Source organism: Opisthocomus hoazin, chromosome 1, assembly GCF_030867145.1.
Source record: "Opisthocomus hoazin isolate bOpiHoa1 chromosome 1, bOpiHoa1.hap1, whole genome shotgun sequence".
NCBI lineage: Eukaryota > Metazoa > Chordata > Aves > Opisthocomiformes > Opisthocomidae > Opisthocomus > Opisthocomus hoazin.
Window position 1 is genome coordinate 144,569,893 of NC_134414.1, and position 22,568 is coordinate 144,592,460.

At 40.1% G+C, this 22,568-nt stretch overlaps 1 protein-coding gene across 2 annotated transcripts in view; it reads left to right on the forward strand.

Moving 5' to 3' along the window:
• Positions 1 to 22,568, forward strand: part of LOC104338093 (solute carrier organic anion transporter family member 1A2) — a 34,497-nt gene that overhangs the window by 5,854 nt on the left and 6,075 nt on the right. The window contains exons 1-9 of one of the 2 annotated variants that reach the window (XM_009944110.2): positions 7,230 to 7,253; positions 8,485 to 8,583; positions 9,703 to 9,844; positions 11,769 to 11,901; positions 12,842 to 12,948; positions 17,384 to 17,530; positions 17,838 to 17,936; positions 18,414 to 18,647; positions 20,767 to 20,931. In XM_009944110.2, the coding sequence (XP_009942412.2) occupies positions 7,230 to 7,253; positions 8,485 to 8,583; positions 9,703 to 9,844; positions 11,769 to 11,901; positions 12,842 to 12,948; positions 17,384 to 17,530; positions 17,838 to 17,936; positions 18,414 to 18,647; positions 20,767 to 20,931 (1,150 nt within the window). Of the gene's footprint in view, positions 1 to 7,229; positions 7,254 to 8,484; positions 8,584 to 9,702; positions 9,845 to 11,768; positions 11,902 to 12,841; positions 12,949 to 17,383; positions 17,531 to 17,837; positions 17,937 to 18,413; positions 18,648 to 20,766; positions 20,932 to 22,568 lie in introns of those variants that run through there. The other variant, XM_075413126.1, reaches the window with a different exon arrangement.

Below are 22,568 nucleotides of genomic sequence, written 5' to 3' on the forward strand. Positions count from 1 at the left end.
CCACCACAGAATGCTGTGTGCTGAAACAAAAGTGGGTTTTAAAGGTCAAGATCTGCACTGTAGGTGCTTACCAGTGTTACCTGAGCACATCCGACCGCTGAAAATTCACAGAAGTCACTAAAGTGCCCAGGTATGGCCCTTAAGGGTGTATTGCTTCAGGCACTTTTTTATTCACACAGACCACGCAAGTAGGCTACAATTAGCTAGTTTAAGATTGGGAACACACACCCCAAAAAGGTTCCCCCAACATCCTTCAGCTTCCAAAAAGCCTGAAGAAATATAAATGCTCTCCAGCACTCTCAGGCAGCTAAAAACTAAAATAAATATATTTTCAGTCTAATTTTTTTTTTTCTGGGAAAACACAGTTTTCATAGGAATGATTTCTTTCGTTATCCCTGTAAAAGGCCTTTTTCCTGCCTCCAGGACTGTGGAGCCAGTTTTATGGATACCAGCCGTTGTTCATTTGTAAGCAGAAGTCTCTAAGATACCTTCACCATGAAGCAACTATTGATGTATTTCTGATAGTACTTTTTTTCTCATGGTGCTACAGAAAAATAAAACACCAGAGAGAAGGTCTGTATGTAGAGAATTTTGGGGAAAACTCTCATTCGTGTGTGTTTGTCTGTGTGTGCATGTATGTGTTTGAAGGAACATGCCCTTAAAACATCTATTTCTTCATTCTGCTTTTAAAGATAAACTCAGTTCGTACTTAAGCACTCCAGTAAGTGAAATTCTTTTGACTTCTGTGAATGTTCCTACTTTAAGGCACTTTGCAAATATGCTAATATGAATTGACCAAAATTGAGTGTTATGTATAAGAGTAAATCTTCTGTAAAGGGAATGTGAATCTTTGGACAAAGGCATTTAAATTTCAAAAGTCAGTTGAAGTAAGCAGTGCATGCAGGAATTAAAGCCATCATCCTGAAAAGGTACTTCAGCTTTTAGAAAGATAATGTCGTCTTTTTTTTTCTTCTTGTTCTTCACCTGTATTCTTTTTTCTTTTCAAGGGGAAGGAGGGCACTTATTTGTCTTCAGTTCCTAAAACGCAAATTACTGATGATGAATTCTAGGGGAAATTTCAAAAGCAAGGTTCTTTAAAGTGGAACTAGAAAAATCATATGACAGTACACACAAACTATAAATCACTTAAGCTGCCATTTTGGTTTTTGTTTCTGATATGGAGAGAAATATTTAAAGCAGATTAAGTGCCTGCTATAAGGAGGTGTTTATTTGACTGGAATTTTTGCTTTCTGTTTTTTGTAATTCCTTTGCTGGGTCTGAATTTTCAACCTTACTCACCAAGAGCAGAAATTATTTTTGAACAAAATAATCCTGCTAGGATTGTATAATTACAGTCCTGTATGTGACGTTACTATGACTTGCTATCTCATCAAAGTTTATTTAATAGTTATTTTTTAAATAATTAATTAAAACACCAGATAATGGCTTTTATTTCGCTGGTTTTCTTATTTCCTGTAGATACTGAAAATATTGCATACGTCTCACAAGCTCACTTTTAAATCATTGTGATGGATAAGGAGATTGGAAAATCGTGATCTCTGTGGACAAAATCGTAGTGTCTCCTCCCCCCAGATAGACATGGATTAAAATATAAAATATATGTAGAAGACATTCTGCAAACAGATATGAGAGAAAATATTAAAAAGGATGGGAAGAGAGAGAATAATAATGTATTAGCCTGTAATAGCTAAACACAGGGTAAAAAACAACTAAACTGAGATCTACAGTTCTAGTTTCTAATCGATTAAGATAAACACCATATATCAAATTCCCTGTGCATTCTCTCAGCTAAGTCTCTTGATTAGGTGCTTGCAGTCAGATTTCTGTAGCTAACTATGGAAGTTAGAATACTGAAATTAAGATATTTTTAATGCAAAACCAAGGGAAATGCTCTAATGACACCGAGACTTCTCCCCTACATAGACCAAGGCTTAGTCATACACAGAGGGCTGTTGCACGTTGTATAGGTAGAGAAGTCACTTTACATCTGAATGAACACTACATTGCTGTTGAAGTACACTGTTAAACAATTGCCATTTTGGTGGGAAGCATCCTTTTCCCTCAAAACCTTTAGCTGTTTTTCTAAAGGAAGCAAGGATGGCCACATGGAATTAAGGGAGCTCTACACTCAGCCATTTTCTACCTCTGCTCTCTGTTGCTTTTTCATTGTATTGTCTTCTATGAACACAAAGCAGTATGTGGCAGAACTTGTTCCACCGTCTTTATATTTTCTTCTTATTTTGTCAGAGGATTTTTTAATTTTTGAAAAGTGGCAATGAATAAGTGGAGAAAACATAAAATGCAAGAAAAATTTCAAAATGTCTTGGTGGGAAATAAGACTTTATCTCAGATTTTAGTTAAAGGAAATCAAAGGTGGAAACAGAATTTCTATTTCTAGTTAAACTGGATGAGCAAAATCCTAGTACATATAGCCTTCAGTTGTGATGTGGAGACCATCATGAAGCAAGAACAGAAAGCAGCACAATAGCTCTTATGAAATGTGTATTTTCTGAGGGAGAATGAAGCTTTTCACATATTAGAAGCATGTTAATAGATTTATACTTCAGATATTTTCTGGTGTGTGAGAACTGAGAAAATATGCTCTCAGAAATTCATAACTGTGAACTTTTATTCTAAGAAAACTTTTATTCTAAGGGGAAAAATGCCTTACCTCGTGCTTCGGTGCAGCACTGAACAGGCCAGGATCCTCGGCCACCAGTGCTCTGTAAGGCATCAGCAGAGGCCCTACAAAATGTTCTTCAGTACAGCAGCAGATTTGTAAGTTTTTTGAGACAAAACCACACTGTGTAACCAAAAAGCGAAGTCTCTTGCCCACGTAGTATTTCACCCTCCCAGCAGTGTAACCACATAGGATATGTGGTAGGCCAGGGAGATTTTTCAGGAAGGCTGGGTGCTCCCTCAGAAAGCTGAGAAACACTGCCCTGAAGGCTGTGCTCAAAGCCAGGCTTTCATTAATCCCCATCCCACCCTCATCACACTTTATAGACATTGCATTTAGGCTTTTCATTTGCACTAGTAGTTGTTTCTGTGAGGGAGACAAACACAAGTGTCATCAAGACAGTTCAGCACCAGTATTTGAAGGTGTATCTATCGATTCTCAGATCTGATGTCTACCCGATTTGATCAGCCACATAATCTATTCTTGTTACATCAGCCTGAACTATTCACACGTGGTCAAACCACTCTGATTCTGTAACATCCAGCAACCATCAACCACCAGCACCCAGCCTGCAGGACAGCCTCAGGGTGGCTATGTGACTGTGGATGGCTTTTTTTATCTTTCACTTCTGCATGGTGAACTGTCATTATTCAACAAAAGTCCAAAGGAAAGGGAATGTTGCAATGCCTAATTATTAGGATCTTTGCCCCCTTCTAGAATTAACAACTCCTCAGTTATATAGTAGGTAGCTGAACTTGGATACTTCAAAAACAGATCCAGAAAGGCTGTTACACTGACAAGAAACACTGAAGACCAGCAGCTGGGGATGCTGAGAAGAGTGATATTATGCCTCTGTGCTTCAGGGGCTGAGGTAATTCTCTCCATTTTTGGTTCAGACCCAATTCTGCCCTACAGCAGAGCCTCTAAGTGCATTATACTAACTGGCTACACTTTCTTCCAAATCATTCCAAGACAGCAAGAAGAGGCCAGTGAATATGCCTGCGCTGCTTTCCATCCACTAACTCAGGTCTTCAACACCTCCTCAAGATGTGAAAAACAAATGCATGCCCCTCTTCTACTCTGACCTTGTGTCACCCTTTGCTGGGACACAGCCTAACCTGTAAAACTGCACTCCTGAAGCTTCCTTCTTGCTTGTGAGTGCTCTCTGGATGTCTTCAGTGGGCAGGAGTGTCAGCACTTCACAGTCAGGGATCTGACTCAGCTGTAGCTCACAAATGAGCACAAATGTAGCTCATTTGTGTAGCTCTTCACAAATAGAAAGAGACAGGCTTAATTTTTTTTCTGACAAAGAACCTAGCCCATGTCTTTCACATCTGAGTGAGTACCCCAAAATGCACAGCTGAAACCATCTGGCAAAACTGCAAATTCTGCAATAAGTACACGAGTTAATTTTCAACAATTTAGAATAAAAGTAGAAGTTTAAGCATATGATATCAGTCATTTCTTTTGCAAATCTTTTCAAAATTGTAAGTACCCAATTGTTTTGCCACAAGAATATTTTCCTTTGTCTCAGTCTAACATTAGTGTAATTGCATTTGAGTAACAGTTTGAACTGTGCCTAGTAAAACAAGATTTCAAAATGCTTTTTGCAGCTAGAAAAATAGATTAGTTAAAAAATTCTGACACTATAATTACTCTTTGCTTGGTTACCTCATGTGATTTTTAATCCTGTTTGTAAACAAAACAGGGGCTTATCAGTTTATCCATATGACTAAGCTGAGCCAAATGGAAGATGCATTTTACATTGAAAATAGGATGTCCTCTTGGGACTCAGGCAAGGCTACTTGCAGAATATTGCTTTGTAGACATTTAAAGGCAGTTATTTGTGTGCTTTTGTTCTCCTTTTTCTTGGTTAGCTAAGGTGAAATGTGGTTTAAAGCTACAAAATGTATTTATGGGTTTGTGTAGGAAAAATGGGTCCAAACTCCTCTCTCAATGCTAGCCTGCCTGCTGTTGTCAGCTACGCTGAAGAAGTCTGCTTTGATCCATGCAGGGTGTATGTATCTGCTTTGTTTTTAAGCCAACCTTGCTCAGCCCAGGTTACACCAGATGCTGTACTTCATGCATCTGCTTTGTAGCCGTAGCCTGTACTGAAGCTGTCCACACTGTGAGCTGTAGTTCTTTGTGCACTACAGAAAGTGTGTGTCTGCTAGAGACGAGCCTTCTGACTACCTGTCTGTCCTTCTGGTTGCCTGTGGAAATTTAGTCCAGTGGTGGAGATGGCTGGAAGAGGCAGTTGTGATGTTACTGCCAACTAACTTCTTAGCCTGCCATAAACATGTTCCAAACTCAGTGCAGAAGTGCAAGGAGTGAGATCCTTTAAGTAGGGATTTTGCTGATTTCTTCCATGAAATTTCAGTGGACGTTGGAGGCTTATGAGTAGGATTCAGGTGTAGGTGTTTACATGGTTAATCAGGACCCGAGGGCTAACTTTTGCATAAACATATAGTCTCATCTGGCCTGTGCAAATTCCTCAAGTGGTTTGTTAGAAAACTTCGTCACAATGTGAATATCCTAGTCGCATAAGCTGCCTCTCCTCTTGCTCTTGTCTAAAGAGATACTGATGGATGTTCACTGAAAGAGATAACTTCCTTACAGCTGTGCTGATCCTAGGAGGCCAGCTGTGTTCAGGGCTGGCCTGGGCAGCTTAGGTTAAGGGTTGAGACCTTAGTTTCACAAATAGAACACATCACTGATGCTCAGATGGGCAGGTTTCACTCTGCATCCTTTCCTACTCTACTTTCACCCCCACTTTCTCCTCACTTCTCATGTCCTTGGCTCCGTTTTCCTGCTGTTTTGCTTATGTGGGTCTGACACTTGTTGAACCATTCTGCAGGCCAAGTCAGCTGACTAGCTGGAAAGCAACCATTTTGCTGTGTTAAATTTCTGCCTGTTTAATGAGTTGCAAAAGTTTGCAGAAGAGTCTGGAGAGCCCAAGAATGGAAGCAAGATAAGCAACAGGAATGCACAATGGAGAGCAAGGAGATGGGAGAAGGGAGTGGGAACAGAATTGGTTCATGTTTAGGCACAGAAACAGTAGTCTGAGTTCTAACCTGGATTTAAAGTGTGTTGTAAATGCGATTGAGCAGAGTGAGGTACGCACCTACATCTCTCTGGTAGTCTAGGCTGTTCGTCTGCGTTGGCTTCAGTTCCATTTGACCAAGTGTGACCAAAAATATATTTTAAAGCTGGGGAAAGCAACCTCAGGAACATAGGTGGAATTAATATTTCTGTCTATTTTGTTATTAGCTTAGTAATCTTAACAATCTTCCCCGTAAAAAATGGATTGAAATGCATTTTTTTCTGTCATAATTTGTGCTTTGAGGTAAGGTAATAATAAATAAAGGCGAATACTGCCATTTTGTCATCTGTAACTGTATGAGCGGCAGTGTAATGTTTCTGATGCCCCAAGAGAAACCTGGACAGAGGTTGCTGGCTGGGTTCTTTTACCACCAGAATAGAAAGTGTGTAATTAGGCGGATGATACTCCCTGTGTATGTTAGTGTGGGGGGCTGACCTTGGCTGGACTCTGGGTGCCCCCCAGGCTGCTCTGTCACTCCTCTCCTCAGCAGGAAGGGGTGGGGAGAAAATAAGATGGAGAAAAACTCCTGGGTCAAGATAAAGGCAGTTTAATAAAGCCAAAGCAAAGGAAAACAAAAGATTGGTTCTCTACTTCCCATCAGCAGGCAATGTCCGACCACTTCCCGGGAAGCAGGGCTTCAGTACGCGTAGCAGTTGCTCTGGAAGACAAATGTCATAATAACAAATGCCTCCACCTTCCTTCTCCTTTCTCTTAGCTTTTCTTGCTGAGCAGACATCACATGGTATGGAATATCCCCTTGGCCAGTTTGGGTCAGCTGTCCCGACTACGTCCCCTCCCAAAACCCTGCCCGCTCCCAGCCTCCTAGTGCGGGGGGAATGTTGGAGAGACAGCCTTGATGCTGTGCAAGCCCTGCTCAGCAGCAGCGGAAACGCTGGTGTGTTATCAACGCCTTTCTAGCTACCAGTACACAGCACAGCACTGTGAGGGCTGCTATGGGGAAAATTAAGTCAGTCTCAGCCAGACCCAACACAGTTAGTGAAATGAAGGGACTGGTACAGTAAGGGACAGACTCCTGTTGCCAACTCCTAGGGGCAGAAGAGGACAGACATGGGGGACTGCAATCTTTGTTCTGTTGCGCAACTTTTGGCATCACAGCTGGGCTACAATCTGAACAAATTATTAACATACAGCATAAAAGATTGTCTAGGATATAAACTTTTATGCCAAATTGCAAAGAACTTGAAAAGTTTTATAAGGACAATTTAGTACTGGTGATTGAACAGTTTGTGTAAGTATCATTAAGCAAAGCAGAAAAGCAAACTATTTATATATCATAGTTAATTGTCCGAGTTGCTGATCACTTACACTTCATTGTAAAGTAAGTATTTCCAGGAATTGTATAATAATGCATTGCATTTTTAGAGACTGAAAATGAGGAGGTAGCCGTAGAATGAGTTAATGTCCATGAATTTGCCAGGAATCAAGTTAGTTAAGAAATACATTTGAGAGGATTAACATTGTTGTGGAAATTAGTGTTTGAAGAGATTGACTGGGGGGGGTGTGTTGGGTTGAAGAATGTGAAAGGCAATTCAGTCCTATTGGTGGGCTTGTCAAGGGCGGCTTGCTTCCCAGCCATGGCTCCATGAAGTGGAAAACATAGAGATGAGCAGGTGCCACAAGACTGCACACGGGAAGTGTATCCAAGACAAAAGAGAAAATTAGCCTATATCCATCCCGACTGTAAGGTAGGGCTCTGACTTACCCCACCAGGCAGCAGCGAACTGTATTGAATAACTTGATTTAATGAAGCCTTTGTGCTAGTCTTTAGAGGTAAATCTTTAAACTGGTATTCTCCTTGTTTAACTTATTATGCTAACCCCCAGATGTGTAGGGGCTTTTACAGGTAACTATATTCCAAGTCCCTGGAATATATTGCTCCTTCTTTCAATACGTATTTGGGAAATATCTAAGACGTGTAAGAAAGCAGGTGACTTAGCACTACCAGAAGCTCTAACTGTCAAGTCAGGATGGAGATGACTAAAAACAGGCAGACAGACAGACAAAGATGTTTTTGCAAATCTTGAGAGGGGAAGCAGAATGGAGTCTGGTTTGTTTCCATTTTGAACTTCAGTTGATCTGGTGGTTTTGGTCTTACGTTTTCTCAGTCTATTTTTAATGCCAAGAGATTAGTCTCCAATACAGTTTCTATTAAAATTAAAAAATTTACATTGATACCAGTGGAAGAGGGGAGGGCTCAAGAGAACATGAAGATTGGAACTAAATGTCCTTTCTATGGCTAGCAAGGACAGGCATAGTAAATGGAGACCACAGACGTCAGTCAAACGTATAGGTCTTCATAGTCCTGTCTCCCACAGCGGTCAGTACCAAACGCTTGTGAAGCGGACTGAAAAGCTGCATTACAGACAAACTAGCTTGCCCTCAGAAAGACTCTTCTCTGTTGTTTGCTTACTGGTTGTATGCGGCTTTCAGTATCTAATGAGAAATAGCTAGCTGTTGCATTGTTGACGTTCCCATGTCAGATTTTCTTTATTAGAATAAAGTGTATAGGCGTGTAGCTTTTTCTGGAATCCAGTTTGCAATTATTTAAGGAAGACATTCAAATATATTAGAAGAAACCTGATTTTTTGCAAACAGAGGACAAAAATTTTCCTCTTTTTTCTTTTGTCTTTTTCAACACTGTAATGGGATCATTGGACAGACTCAGAAACAGAGATTGGGATCAGTTAAAAAAGGCAACATGAAAGAAGCTGAGAAGCCACGTGCAGAGGACAAATTCTGCTGCATCTCCAAGCTGAAGGTACAGAAATATTTTAACAATTTTGTATGAACACACAACTGTAATTGCTTGTACTTATAGTGGTTTGGTAGAAGTTACAATCTAGACTAAATGAATGACTAGGCTCTGTTTCTTTCCTTATCCTTCATGCCTTAACCAAGGTCAAGCAAGTTTGTAAGCAATCATGCTTTGCTTTTTATGTCCCTGAACTTTACACTCTGTGATGTGTTGGAGGTATGGTTGATGGCTCCTTTAAAGATCCGCCTCTGAATTTGTGTAATCCCCTAGTCTGACATGTTAACCATTCCTTCTTAAACCTGGGAAATGAGCCTTACCAATCATGACATAGCAGTAAAAATTGACTTTTGATGTACCCTAGACTGTTCAAGTTGTCAAGAAGCTCTGGAAAAGTTTGTAAAATAGCATTTTTTCAATAGTAACTCAAGGCCCAAATACATTACTTATACTTTTTAGCATTTACAGCAGATGTATTTAAAAATACTCTTGATTTTATTTCATAAATACTGTTTATTAAAAACCCTAAATTTAAAGGGATGTGAATACTACTGCATATATTTATGTTTTTACTGTCAGTTGCTACCAGGTTCTTTTAAAAAGGACACACTATTCACTACTTCTGTTTGAAATTACTTGTTCTGGGCTCATGACCTCTACTGAGGTGAGAGAACAGATGCTCAATCAAGTAATTCAATCAAAGGAAACGATCTTAATTCTGCAAGTAATGTATCATTCAGATGAGCAAACGGTGTGGAGGACTTTTCACTCTGGTCTGGTGGCAGACATTATGCAGTCCTGCAGATGGCAATCTTGCAGCAGACACACGGTGGGAGAGGCTGTGCTATGCCTGTCTTGGCTGGGGAAATGATGCTTAAGGTTTCTTGGTCAATGGGAGCAGATGAAGAACGTAATCTCTTTTCATTTTTTTTTGTTTAGTGAAGCCATAACTCTGTGGACAGGTATAGATGATGGGATCTGAACTTGTATTTACGCACATATCAGTGGATGAGGACTGTTCACTTGTTTTATCTGGAAGCACATCTTGGGTGGGGAAAATAACCACAGAATATTCCAAAATATATAACTTTTAATTCTTCATGTATTCTCTTCTTTCCTTCCTAGGTATTTCTGCTGGCGCTATCACTTGCATTTATTGGTAAAACGATGTCTGGTGCTTACATGAACAGCATGTACACACAGATAGAGAAACAATTTAATATTCCAGCTTCCTTAGTGGGGATCATTAATGGAAGCTTTGAAATTGGTAATCACTCATTTTAATATTTCTTATTCTTTGGAAATATAACATGTTGGCTGAGCATGTATTAGTGACTTTCATGTCCATAGCAATCTGTGACAAACTCTATCCTACCGTTTCAGCTGGTACATACATATTTACTGTCTTTGAAACTAACAGGACAACTTAAATGAGGAAGTTTAGTATTAAAAGCTGATTTGGCTAATTTCTCTACTACTGCAAGATATGACAAAGCAACTGACAAAATGGAACTAGTCAACTAACAAAACAGAACTAGTTTAAGGGCTTTGTATTGAACCTTTCTGAACAAAACAGAAAGATTTTATAAACTTTGTTTGAGTTTAAGGTCAAATTTAGCATTTTACAGTTCTTTTAATCAGTGACCTCAAAGTTGGTTGGAGTTGGTTGTCTTCTTCCTCAAACTCAATAGTATTTCAAGATTTTGTAACTGTAGAACTGTAAAGAAAGTTTCCAGTTCTAATTTTAGTGACCCTTACCCTGTCCATCAGTGAGTTTTATAGCCCAGTGACAAGCTTATGTCTTGTCATTTCCAAAAAAGCCAAACAAAAGGCTTGATAGCTTCAAACCCATCTAAATAGAGATCCTCAGAGGACATCCTGTATACCCTTAAAGTCATAATGCGGATCTTTATTATCCCTCGATCAGCTGAGGACATGGTCTGCACAGGCTTATATACACTGATGGGGAGGGGAGACAAGGCTCCTTGTCCCCCTTTTCCTGGTCTCCTATACCTGCATGTGCAAGAAGAAGAAACTACTGGCAACACTGTGCTGCTGCCTGGAAAGCAGTCTGATGGGGCAGCTCAAAGTTATGATAGAGAAGGAATACCCAGAATATAATCTTGCTTTTGATAAGGAGGAGACTTTAAGAAATATGAAATGGCCGACATTAATTAAGTGGTAAGTAAAACGTTGATTATTTCAAATAAATTATCCTCTCATATGCACTTTTGTATAACAAGTTGTGGCATTCTTATCTCCAAGGATGTAAAATAACTGTGAATAATCATATTGGTATTTGAAATGATTAAGAGTCAGTGTATGTGGCTGGCATAAATAACCTACTAGGACCCTGTAAGCCACTGGTTCAATATAATCTGGCTAGCAATCACACATAAAAAAAGATGTTAACTTCTTTCAGAGCATGATGCTCCTTTCTCAGATACATGGTTTTGTTCTTTTGACAAAAACGTCACAAAATTAGTAGTTGTACGATTACTAAATTGTTATTTTTATGGGGCCTGATTCACATCAGGAAGCTCGATTCTTTTCCTAGTTGCATAGCAATAAATGAAGAGTAGAGAAAATCAACTGATTCTGAAGGGAAAGTGGAGGAGAAGAGAAGGAAGATTTTTGGCACATTTGTATTTTTAAATGGTACTAGGTACAAAAATGTGTATTTTTTATTTTTCTCAAACTATTCACAAAGTTAATATTAATTTATTATTCCTTTTTTTCCCTGTATGTCATCTCGTGTTTATTATTTTCAGTACAAAACCACTTGCATGTATAGTTCTGTATTTTCCCACACATTGCAGAATAGAGTCTCCTAGGAGAATAACTTCCTAAAACAGCTGTTATTCTGCAGCCCCTGGGCCTGGTTTTTATGTAAAGTAGTGGGAAATCTTTTCTCTGCATAGATGCAGTCAAAAATTTCTTTCACCGTAATCTCTTTTCCATTCTGCCTTCTATTCTCATATTCTTTCCATATGGTGTAACTCTCCCAGAAAAAGATCACAGGTAGGGGGAATTACTGCATCATTTAGGCAGTTCCCTGTGTAATTACAGTTCTTACAAGACAAGAGAAATACCAGATGTTGAGCTAACAAGGTATACTTAAATCTCTGTTGCACATTATATCTTTTAAAGAATGCCTTGTTTTGTAAATATGAACCATGTTTTTTTTTCAGGCAACTTGCTACTGATAGCATTTGTGAGTTACTTTGGAGCAAAGCTTCACAGACCCAGAATAATAGCTCTGGGCTGCACAGTTCTGTCATTTGGATGTCTTTTGATATCACTTCCTCATTTCCTATTTGGAAGGTGAGTATTTCACTTAGCTCACAGGAGCTTCTGTGATCCTTACCTGCCCTAATCCATAACTTCTCCCACTGAAATAGTATTGCTTATTGAGAGAGACATTGCTGAGCATGGGTATGGTGTGGTAATTGTAGAGCAGCTTGCTTTGATTTGTTTCTGAGATGGCTTCAAAAGTCAGTCATCACTTCCTGAGGAGAGTCACCCCTCTGCTGGGTGCCTTGCCTTGCCTTCCTCCTTGTGCTATGTCTTGTGTGGACTCTCCAAAGAAATGATCAGGCATGATCTGTCATCGATCACAGTGCCCTGTGATACTGTCACATTACACTACTAGCTCTTACCTGCTTGGATGGGCAATATGAGATGATATAAAGATGTGTTTCATCTGGATGACAGATCATACCTGGTCACTGTGTTGGTAAGACCTTTACAGGCCATAGTGATTCTTTAACCACTTTTTCACTATTTGTGCTTGTCTTAACAAAATAATAATTTAGGCTTGTCTATATTTTAATTGGTGAGATATCTTTTGAGAAAAGAAGATCCTCTAATCTTGTTATGCCCAATGTGGTATGGCTCTGATGGCCTTGGTGGTACCCTCTGCTTAGCGAGTAAATTGAATTAGAATGTAAGAAGGGTAGCAGAGAAGATGATAAACAAGATGTCATTAGGGTGTTTCATCAGCTTGTCCTGAAGCATCTGTTACAAGATTATGTTAGAGGCTAGATAACAGTCTGGATAAAACACTGGGTTGGTTCCCTGCTATGGTTCCTTTGTTCCTAGACTGATATGTTACCAAGGCTCAGTTAACTTTTGATGTAGATTTCCTTCTTCCTGTAGCTACACACTCTTCTAATAGGTAGCTTCATTACTGAAGTACAGATTTATGAGGCAGTTCTGATGTATTTCTTCTCAACCTATACATCCTTTCCTTTGATTCAAACAGGTATCGCATTGAAAGCAGTATTTCACCACAGGACAATTTCTCAGTCATGCCTCTGTGCCTTGTTAATCAAACCTTGTTCTCTTTACCTACAGAGGAACCATCAACAGGTATGACTCTTCTTATGTCTACTAATACTTTTTCCTCAGTCTCTATAGTGTTTAAGTAAATAGGACTTTATTTTCATTAGCAATTATTTCAGGGTCCTGCCTTTGATCAGCATTTTTTGCAAGCATGAAAGCTAGATGTTCTTGTTTCTCTAGTCTTATGACTCTAGAGCTGTAGCTTTTTTTAATGCAGTTTTCACAGTATTCAAACAGCTCAGTTAACATCCCTGTCAGTCCACTTTCAGGAAATATAACACCAGGTTGTTCTCATAAATGTTCCTCTTTTTGACTTGAAATACTACGAGGATAGAATGATAATGTGAGGAGGTGGGAAACACGTTTGAATGGACTGGGTAAAAAGCATCAGGATTCTTTTTCATTGTACTGCATAAAAAAAAAAAAAAGAATGAAAAACAGAGACAGCGCAAAAAAATGGATTCCACTTCCTTTTAGAGAAAAGAGAAAATAGTTTAACCTAGGCTGAAATTTATCTGGGAGACTGAAACATGTATGTGCACTAGCAACATACATATAAACTTACTACTATGAAGTCAAAAGGCTCAGAGGTAACTATGAAATGATCACACACAAAATCCTCACACTGAGGATGAGATTAATCTCCTGAGTCTTTGGCTACCTCAGAGGGAAGCATTTAGTCTGAGCCGTCTCTTTAGACTCCCTTGATAGTTGGTGAAAGGAGGCTACAGACCTCTTGAAGAGTGTGTCTCTTGCTGTAAGGGTATTCATGCTCTTTACTTAGGGTGGGTCAGATTACCTTCTGGCAAATGTTAGGTGAGATGAATGCCGCAGTTATGTTTTGTGACGGTGTTCCATCAATGTGTGCTAAAGCTGAATTACACTGCTGTAATATTGTACGTACACAGTGACATCAAACCATAGTGGTGTTCTACTGTAGTTTTTTGTGTCCCCATTTAGTAACGGATGTAGCTTCCAGGCTTTCCAAGACTGCATGTCAGTTGAGGCATTGATTTTTCCATCTTCACAATGAAAAGTTGAGAAAAGCATATACTTAATAGCACTTGGTATTAATCTTTCATTTGAAGATTTAAGATACTTTTTTTCTTCATTTTATAGATGCACAAATTAAGGTATAGATAGGTAAAGCACTTTCTTCTAAATTATATAGCCATTCAATTTACACACTAGAACCTATAGTTCCTCAAGCCTCTGACTATACTTAGGTAAGGTGATTGTTCCCCTATTTGTTTAGGGATAAGCAAAACTGTGGCATTCATATGTATGAGTCCATCTCCTATGTAATGCAAAACTGGTTTGAATTTGAGCACATCTGCATATGGATTGCTTCACCCGTATTTGTGGACAGCAATCTAATACTGATACAGGAGATCCAGGCTTGATCTCTGAACAGTAATGCTTTGGTTTAGAAAGTCATCAGTTGCCGCTAACAAAGATGGGTTTTACTTATTAACAAATTGGCACTGAGAAGTCTCAGCATGACAAAGTGGGCCATGGAGACCAGTGGAATCTGAAGCAGAATGTATGGGATGAAGAAATCCATGGTTAGGGAGAGAAAGAAAATATTAAAGGCCATAACAGTTCCTGATATAACTGTCCCGATGTGGGACAAACAGGATTGTGCTGCAGCACAGCATTCTTCTGCTGAGTTATGTAGGAGGACAGATGTGAATAAATGAGAGCTAGATCTCCAGACAAATTCAGCAGGCTGGCCAGATATATTGTTATGGATCTTGATTTTGATTGAGAGTTGTATGAAGGTCACAGTGAGTCAGAGACTTCCTCAGAGCAGTGCCCAGATAGGGAGATTGAGGGCTAAGTTCCAGTGGGTGCCTGCTCAGGGAAACACTGACCTTCTGAGTTGCAGAGGTATGATGGAGGTAGAAAACCTTGCTGTAACATATGGTGACATGCGCCAGTTGTGGTAGAATTTGTGTATTATTTGCCAAATAGATATCCCATGATATCCTCCTAGGGAAGCTGAGGAAGTGTGGGCTGGATGAGTGGTCAGTGAAGTGGATAGAGAACTGGCTGAATGGCAGAACTCAGAGGGTTGTCATCAGCGGCGCTGAGTCTAGTTGGAGGCTGGTAACAAGTGGTGTCCCCCAGGGGTCAGTACAGGGCCCAGTCTTGTTGAACTTCTTCATCAACGACCTGGATGAAGAGTTAGAATGTACCCTCAGCAAGTTTGCTGACGACACCAAACTGGGAGGTGTGGTAGATACACCAGAAGGCTGTGCTGCCATTCAGCGTGACCTGGATAGGCTGGAAAGCTGGGCAGAGAGGAACCTGATGAGGTTCAACAAAGGCAAATGCAGGGTCCTGCACCTGGGGAGGAACAACCTCGTGCACCAGTACAGGCTTGGGGTGGACCTGCTGGAGAGCAGCTCTGCGGAGAGGGACCTGGGTGTCCTGGTGGACGACAGGTTAACCATGAGCCAGCAGTGTGCCCTGGCTGCCAAGAAAGCCAATGGGATCCTGGGGTGCATCAAGAAGAGTGTGGCCAGTAGGTCGAGGGAGGTTCTCCTTCCCCTCTACACTGCCCTGGTGAGGCCTCATCTGGAGTACTGTGTCCAGTTCTGGGCTCCCCAGTTCAAGAAAGATGAAGAGCTACTGGAGAGAGTCCAGCGGAGGGCTACGAGGATGGTGAGGGGACTGGAGCATCTCCCCTACGAGGAGAGGTTGAGGGAACTGGGCTTGTTCAGCCTGAAGAAGAGAAGGCTGCGAGGGGACCTTATAAATGCCTACAAATATCTGAAGGGTGGGTGTCAGGAGGATGGGGCCAAGCTCTTTTCAGTGGTGCCCAGTGACAGGACAAGGGGCAATGGGCACAAACTGAAGCACAGGAAGTTCCATCTGAACATGAGGAAGAACTTCTTCCCTCTGAGGGTGACGGAGCACTGGAACAGGCTGCCCAGGGAGGTTGTGGAGTCTCCTTCTCTGGAGATATTCAAGACCCGCCTGGACAAGGTCCTGTGCAGCCTGCTGTAGGTGACCCTGCTTCGGCAGAGGGGTTGGACTAGATGACCCACAGAGGTCCCTTCCAACCCCTGCTATTCTGTGATTCTGTGATTCTGTGAAATCAGAATTTGCATTGTCTTCAAGATGTCCCAAATCTCAAATTCAATACCTGAACAGATAACATCAGCACAGATGGAATTTCTGGATAGGGAGGTCGTTGATATGCAAGGCAAAAATCTGTAGTGCTAGAACAGAGCTCTGAGTTAAGGGTCTAAGCTGGGGTTTCCAGATGGTGAGGACTGTTGTACAGAGTTCTGGTTGAAGTTATTGACAAACAGCCAGTGATTTAGGCTCAGATTGATTTACTCTCCATGTGCTCTTCTGGGGACTTAGCAACATTAGTAAACTGGAAGCTAACAGTCTGAATCAAGGAGAAGAAGCTGGAAAGCTCAGAAATTTCGTTCCATGCAAAGGTACACTGTCACCACACCTTCTGCACTGGCATGGCTTACTTGTAAGCAAAAGGTGGCACCTCACTGTGAAATCGGGAACTCTTCTGGTTTATTTCAGACAATACTCTTATAATCAAACGACAATGTATGGGCTTTATGCAACAATTACTTGAATCATGGCAAAAGACTCTTGAATTTCGGAGAGAGGGTCATATTGTTCTTGCTAGCTCACTCTTCCAGACTGTCCAGGTCTTTCTATAAGATAGCTCTCCCTCCCTACATGTCCACCTTACCACCTAGTTTGGTGTCATCAGCAAACTTGGTAAGAGTGCCTTCAGTCCCATTATCCAGATAATTTATGAAGATGTTGAATAGAGTGGTGACCAGTATCGGTCCCTGGAGGACCTGACTTGTAATAGGCTGCCAGCCTGTAAATCAGTAAAATTGACTACCACCCTCTGAGTGTGGCCTATGACCCAATTTCCCATCCACCTTGCAGACTGTCCATCCAGTCTGTATCTCGCCAGTTTGTCTAGGAGGAGGCTGTGGGAAACAGTGCCAAATGCTGTGCTGAAGCCCAGGTGAAAAACACCCACTGCCCTCCCCATGTCAACAGAAAGTGTCAGTTTATTGTAGAAGGTGAGCAGGTTAGTCAGGCATGATTTTTCATCCCTTCATCGCTGATGTTAAGGCACTGTCTTCTCTTCACTGATGTGAAAACGGCAGTTTTGGTGAGGGAAATGAAGTGAAATAAAGGGAAGGGCCTAGGTTATGCAGTGGTTGGACTGCCAGGTGGTTGAACAAGGTATGGCATGGAGATGGGAGGGCTTTAAAGTCTGCTCCAGCAAATATGACAGATTCTTCCAGTTCTGGAGCCTTTCAAGTATCATGACTACTATTTCCCTGTTTCACAGGACAGGCCTACCCACCAGAGTTTAAGCTGTTAGTCAGTTCTTTGTCTTTGTCTCTGGAATTTAATTAGTAGTTAGAATTTAAACATTAATTCTGGCTTCTTATTTTATTCACAGAATGTGAAAAAGAGCCTGGGTCCTTGCTGTGGATATTTGTGATGGTTGGAAACATAGTACGAGGAATGGGTGAAACTCCCATTGTGCCTTTAGGCATTTCATATTTGGAGGATTTTGCCAAAGCAGAGAACTCACCTTTCTACCTGGGTAAATCTACCCTGTTGTGATATCTCCCCTCCCCCAGACAAACACACACATAAATAAAAGCAAAAGAGAGAGTTATCATGACTCCCTTCAGTTCAATAAAGGAAGAGAGAAGACAGACATTACTACCTTTTCAAAATAATAATATTGTTGAACTTGTAATTTAACTAGAGATGAACTTGTTGAAATGAGGCCATTTTTAGGCACAAATGCCTACTCAGTAGAGCTGTCTTAAACATATATAATATTTCTAAGAAAACAATTATGTCTGGGTTCTAATTTAGTATGTTTTCTCCTTTTTGTACTTTAGGATGTCTACACACAGCAACTGTAATCGGCCCCTTCCTTGGTTTTTTGTTGGCATCATTCTGTGCAGAACTGTTTGTTGATCTAGGATCAGTAGATGCAGGTAATGGGTGAATATATAAAATCTTACATAAAAATCAGTAGGCATGATGGTGTATTTATCAGCACTAAACTATGTTTCTTTGCAATATGAGGTGTCTTAATTTTATATGAGTTTGCTGGTATTTCTTTTAGAATGGAAAATCTGTGTATAATATTTAATTCAACAAAAGGCCTGAATTCATACATACACAAATGAATCTGCATATAAATCATTTGATGAACAATTGTGTCATCTGGCTTAACATAGGAAAGGATTACAATGAATTTAATAAAAATCACTGAAATTTGCCAGAAAATTAACAACATGAAAAAAGAAGACTGGAGACTTTATTAGCCTTATTTTAAGAATATTTAAAATGCTTTTAATATATCACATCACAGATGACTAGGAAAATACACAATGACAGCAAAGAATGTTTCTGAACTAAGATAAGATGTATAGTTTTGATTTTTTTTTTTAATTTTCTTTTTTAAATAGAGGACATAACTATAACAGCTACTGATGCCCGCTGGGTGGGAGCATGGTGGCTGGGCATTTTGATTTGTGCATCACTGAATCTTCTTGCGGGAATACCTTTCTGGTTTTTGCCCAAGTCACTTGTGAAGGAAGGAGAAACCAATGAACCTGAGGGGATGAGTAAAAAAAGTGTAGTACTATTGCAAGAAAATGATAAAAATGAAGCCAAACAAACCATGTATGCAATTGCTAAAGGCAAGTTATATTTTATTTCCTTCTTAATTTATTCTGTAAGGTGTGAACTGTGTCTGTGTATTTTTGTAAGTAAAGATGAGTCCAAGGTATGAAATGCATACTCTGTTTTTCATCTCTCTGTAGTACAAAGGATTTGTGCAGGGGTTTAGAATGGCTCCTCGCAGAGGAAGAAAGTTAATTTCGTAGATCCAGGATCTGAATCCACTCATTTCCCCCTCCTGCATTCCGGGCGTAGGTAGATCTGGATCTTTTCTTCCTGGTAGGGGATTAATGCACTGAAATCTGGTTGATAATATTACACCTCAGTGAGCTGTGGACAAGTTGCAGATGTTAGTTCCTTGTACTCTACATTCACTGTGCAGTTCTTGACTCCAACTTAAAGCCATAAAAGGGAATTGACAGATGGTTGAGTATCTCATAAACATTTAATGGTTGTTGAACAAGTATCTATTTGACTTACATTTATTCATGTTACTGTTGACAACATTCACCTTTGTGATCTTTCAGATCTATATATCTATAGGAAGCTATTTTTTTCCTTCTATTTTTTGTGCTAGCTGGAAATGTAAGTGAATAAAATATGTCAAAGGCAATGATCTTCAGAGTAGTCTCATGATGCAGTATAGCCAGCTCAGGGCCCCTTGACAGCATCTTCATTTTCAGAGAGTAAGAGCCAAGTGCCAGCTACTCTCCATGGTGTTTCAAGCCGAGTCCTCCACTCACTCAGAGTGAGTACTCAGATCTTGGCTGATATTGCAACTTCATGTTGATAAACACAGCATCTTTCTCTGCTATCATGTAGCCTTAAATGAATCCATGAATAAAGTACTACTCTCATGAGGAAAGATTCCTAGCTCAGATTGTGAGTCCTAGTATTCCAGACTCCTTTCAGAGCTGATGTTTTTATCATCGTTCACTCCCTGTGTTAGTGTGAATGTTCACTGTCCCTGAATATCCTGAAATAAGAATCTTTTCATTTCACGGAATGTTTCAGGTTGGAAGGGACATCTGGAGGTCACCTCGTCCAACCCCTTGCTCAAGCAGGGCCACTTACAGCCAGTTGACCAGGACGTATTTGGACAGCTTTTTAATTGACAAGGATTTCAAGTTGAAAATTGAAGTATTTATAGTTAAAATCAATCTCTTGCTCAGGAAGCTCAGACTATAAACTGCATGGCATATATAAATAACACAGCCTATTTATAGTGCCTCGGATATTTGACCCATTTTTGCAAGACTTGCATACATATCCTCTTCTAGTAATATACTTGGCTGTCTCTGAAAGATATATATTCGTCCTCAGTTGTACCCGCTTTCAATGAAGCATGGCCATTGTTTTACAGATGCTTATGTTTTTTTGCAGTTTCTTGACAATAGCTCAGCACATTAATTAGTAGAGAACGTTATACAAAGAGGATTTGTGGGGCTTTTTATGGTTCAGATCCTGACTTAATAGGCATTACACAGAGAAAAGACCTGTGTAAATTACTTTCTCAGATGCTTACTTGAATGAGGACTGGTGGATTCAGGCTTTGAGAGTATGACAAAAATAACTGCAGCCATGTCCCTTTTCAGGCCTCTTCTGCCCCGTCACTGACAGTAGCAATAACCAAAATCAGTGATCAGGTCGCCAGGGGCAGGTTGCCACGGCTATCTAGTGCGTCTGCACCTCTTCCTTCTTGTACTCCCTTTGCACACCAGGTGCAGGAAGGGTGTTTTGGTGAATGCTCTGGCAGCATGGGATGAGAAAAAAAGGAGTAGGAATGGTGGGGGGAGTAGCCACTGCTGGAAATCTGCAGGTGCAAAGTTCAGTCACTGTACAGCTAAAAAGTTTCAGGAAACTTTTACAATAGGGTTATTGCTGTGATTTTTTTTATAAGCAGCAGCATGCATTGGTGTGCATTTGTGTGTGTGAGGTTATCTTTGTGTAGAAGAGACATGTTGGGGTAGCCTGGGTTAAGCAAGAAATCTTCTGCCTGTGATGTCTTCAAAGCACAAGAATTAGCCTGATCCAGTTAAGGACTATTTCTGTTCCCTTCTTCCTCACTCAGCCACACTAAGCAATGAGTGATTCACTTCCTAAAGCATCACACTAACAAGTTACATTATTTCATTCCAGATTTCATCCCATTCCTCAAGGCTCTGTTTCACAACCCAGTTTATATGTTATTTATATGCATAACTGTGTTGCAGTTTAGTGCCTTCAATGGCATGGTATCCTTCATGCCCAAATATTTGGAACAGCAGTTTGGAAAATCTGCATCAGATGCCATCTTTTTAATTGGTATGTTTGCATTTTGCTTTGCTCTGTTCTACCAAGCAGTGTTGTCTTTTTGCAGATTCTCTCTGTATATATTTATGTGTACATCTATACGTATACATACTCAGGTCAAATGCTTCTGTGAATGAGAGATTCCACATTACAAAGCATTTCTAAATGATCATGAATTTTCTGCTAAGCACCCCCTAATTATCTGTGCGGGACTTCATAATCTACTTCCCATCTTTTGAATTGGCCGAGAAAGTTCAGCTCATATGAAACTTGCACCACTGATTTCAATTTACATCAAGAGAGTGTGGGTCCAATGTTTATGTTATCTCAATTAAAAAGTATACTATAAAGCGTAGTTTACTTTTTAATCAAGAGAGTAGCTTTCATGTTCATGAAAATGCCATCACTAGCAATCCTAAGACATAGATGGGTTGAACCTATGCACAGCTAAAATTGCCAGTGGTCTTCAACACTTTCCATCGTCTCCACTCCCCAGGTGTTTGTCTTGGACCTTCTGAAAGCCTCAGATCTTCTTTCATATGCAGAACTCCATGGAAAAAAAGCACTAACCAAAAACTGCTGTCCTCTTTTGTCTCTTCTTTATTAGTTTGTCTTTTTTTTTTTTTTTTTTTTTAAATGAGTGAGGACGAGGTGTTCATGCATTAGGAAATGGTAATGGCAACTAGTTGTAGCACAAAGCAAATATCCTGAAACTATAAGAGCCTTTCTATGGTTCAGCGTTATCATGTCTTAAATTCTCAGTGTTCCTTTGTTTAACTGCAGCGACTTAATTAGACTAGAAATTATTTAATTATAGAAGAATCATCTTAAAATACATCCAGCCATACGTCTGTTCCTTAACTCTGTGCTCATCTTTCACAGTAGCTGCACCATTTTCTTTAACACCTGCCACACAGAATGTCCCAGACCTTTAGAGTATTACTATTGCCCTCTGTTACCAGTGTTTGAAGCTGTGTCCAAAGGCATGTAATTATCATACATCTCGTCTGTCTTGCGTTGACGTTGCGCTGATGGGTTGTTTTTCAGACAGTTTTCCATATTGAAATACATGGTATGTTGAGAGGATCCAAATTCAGGTCAAATAGTCTTCCCTTTTGCTCACATTCTCTATGCCCACCTACAAGTCCAGTATTGTTAGAGAACCAACATTGCCTTGAGCAAAGCCAACCAAGCCATATGATGCTTGTGTAAAACTGCTTCCTAAATGTCTTTCAGTAAGTCTTTGTTTCATTAAAGTATCAAACAGCAAAGAACAGTGAGAGCACGTTCAATAATCTCACATGAAAACTGAAAGTCTGTTTCTCCTTTCTGTGATGCGCAGTGTACACCAGCATGTGCTCAGCTAGCTTATTTTTCTTGCTAATTTTCTCTCTCAACTAGGGAGGCTGTACTGAAACCCTGCCTTTTTTTGTGTGTGTTGGAATTAGACTGCAACTCTAGATTGCAATTTTCTAATGAATCGTTTCAGTCCTACCCTCTTGCTCGATGTCCAAACAGTTGCCAACTGCTGTTGACTTTGGCAGATGTTTTGGGTGTGCAAAGGAACTAGCAGAGACCCATTTCTTACTGTAGTTAAATTATTCAGCCAGAGGCACTATATGAATCTTTACCAAACACAGTCTTCCCTT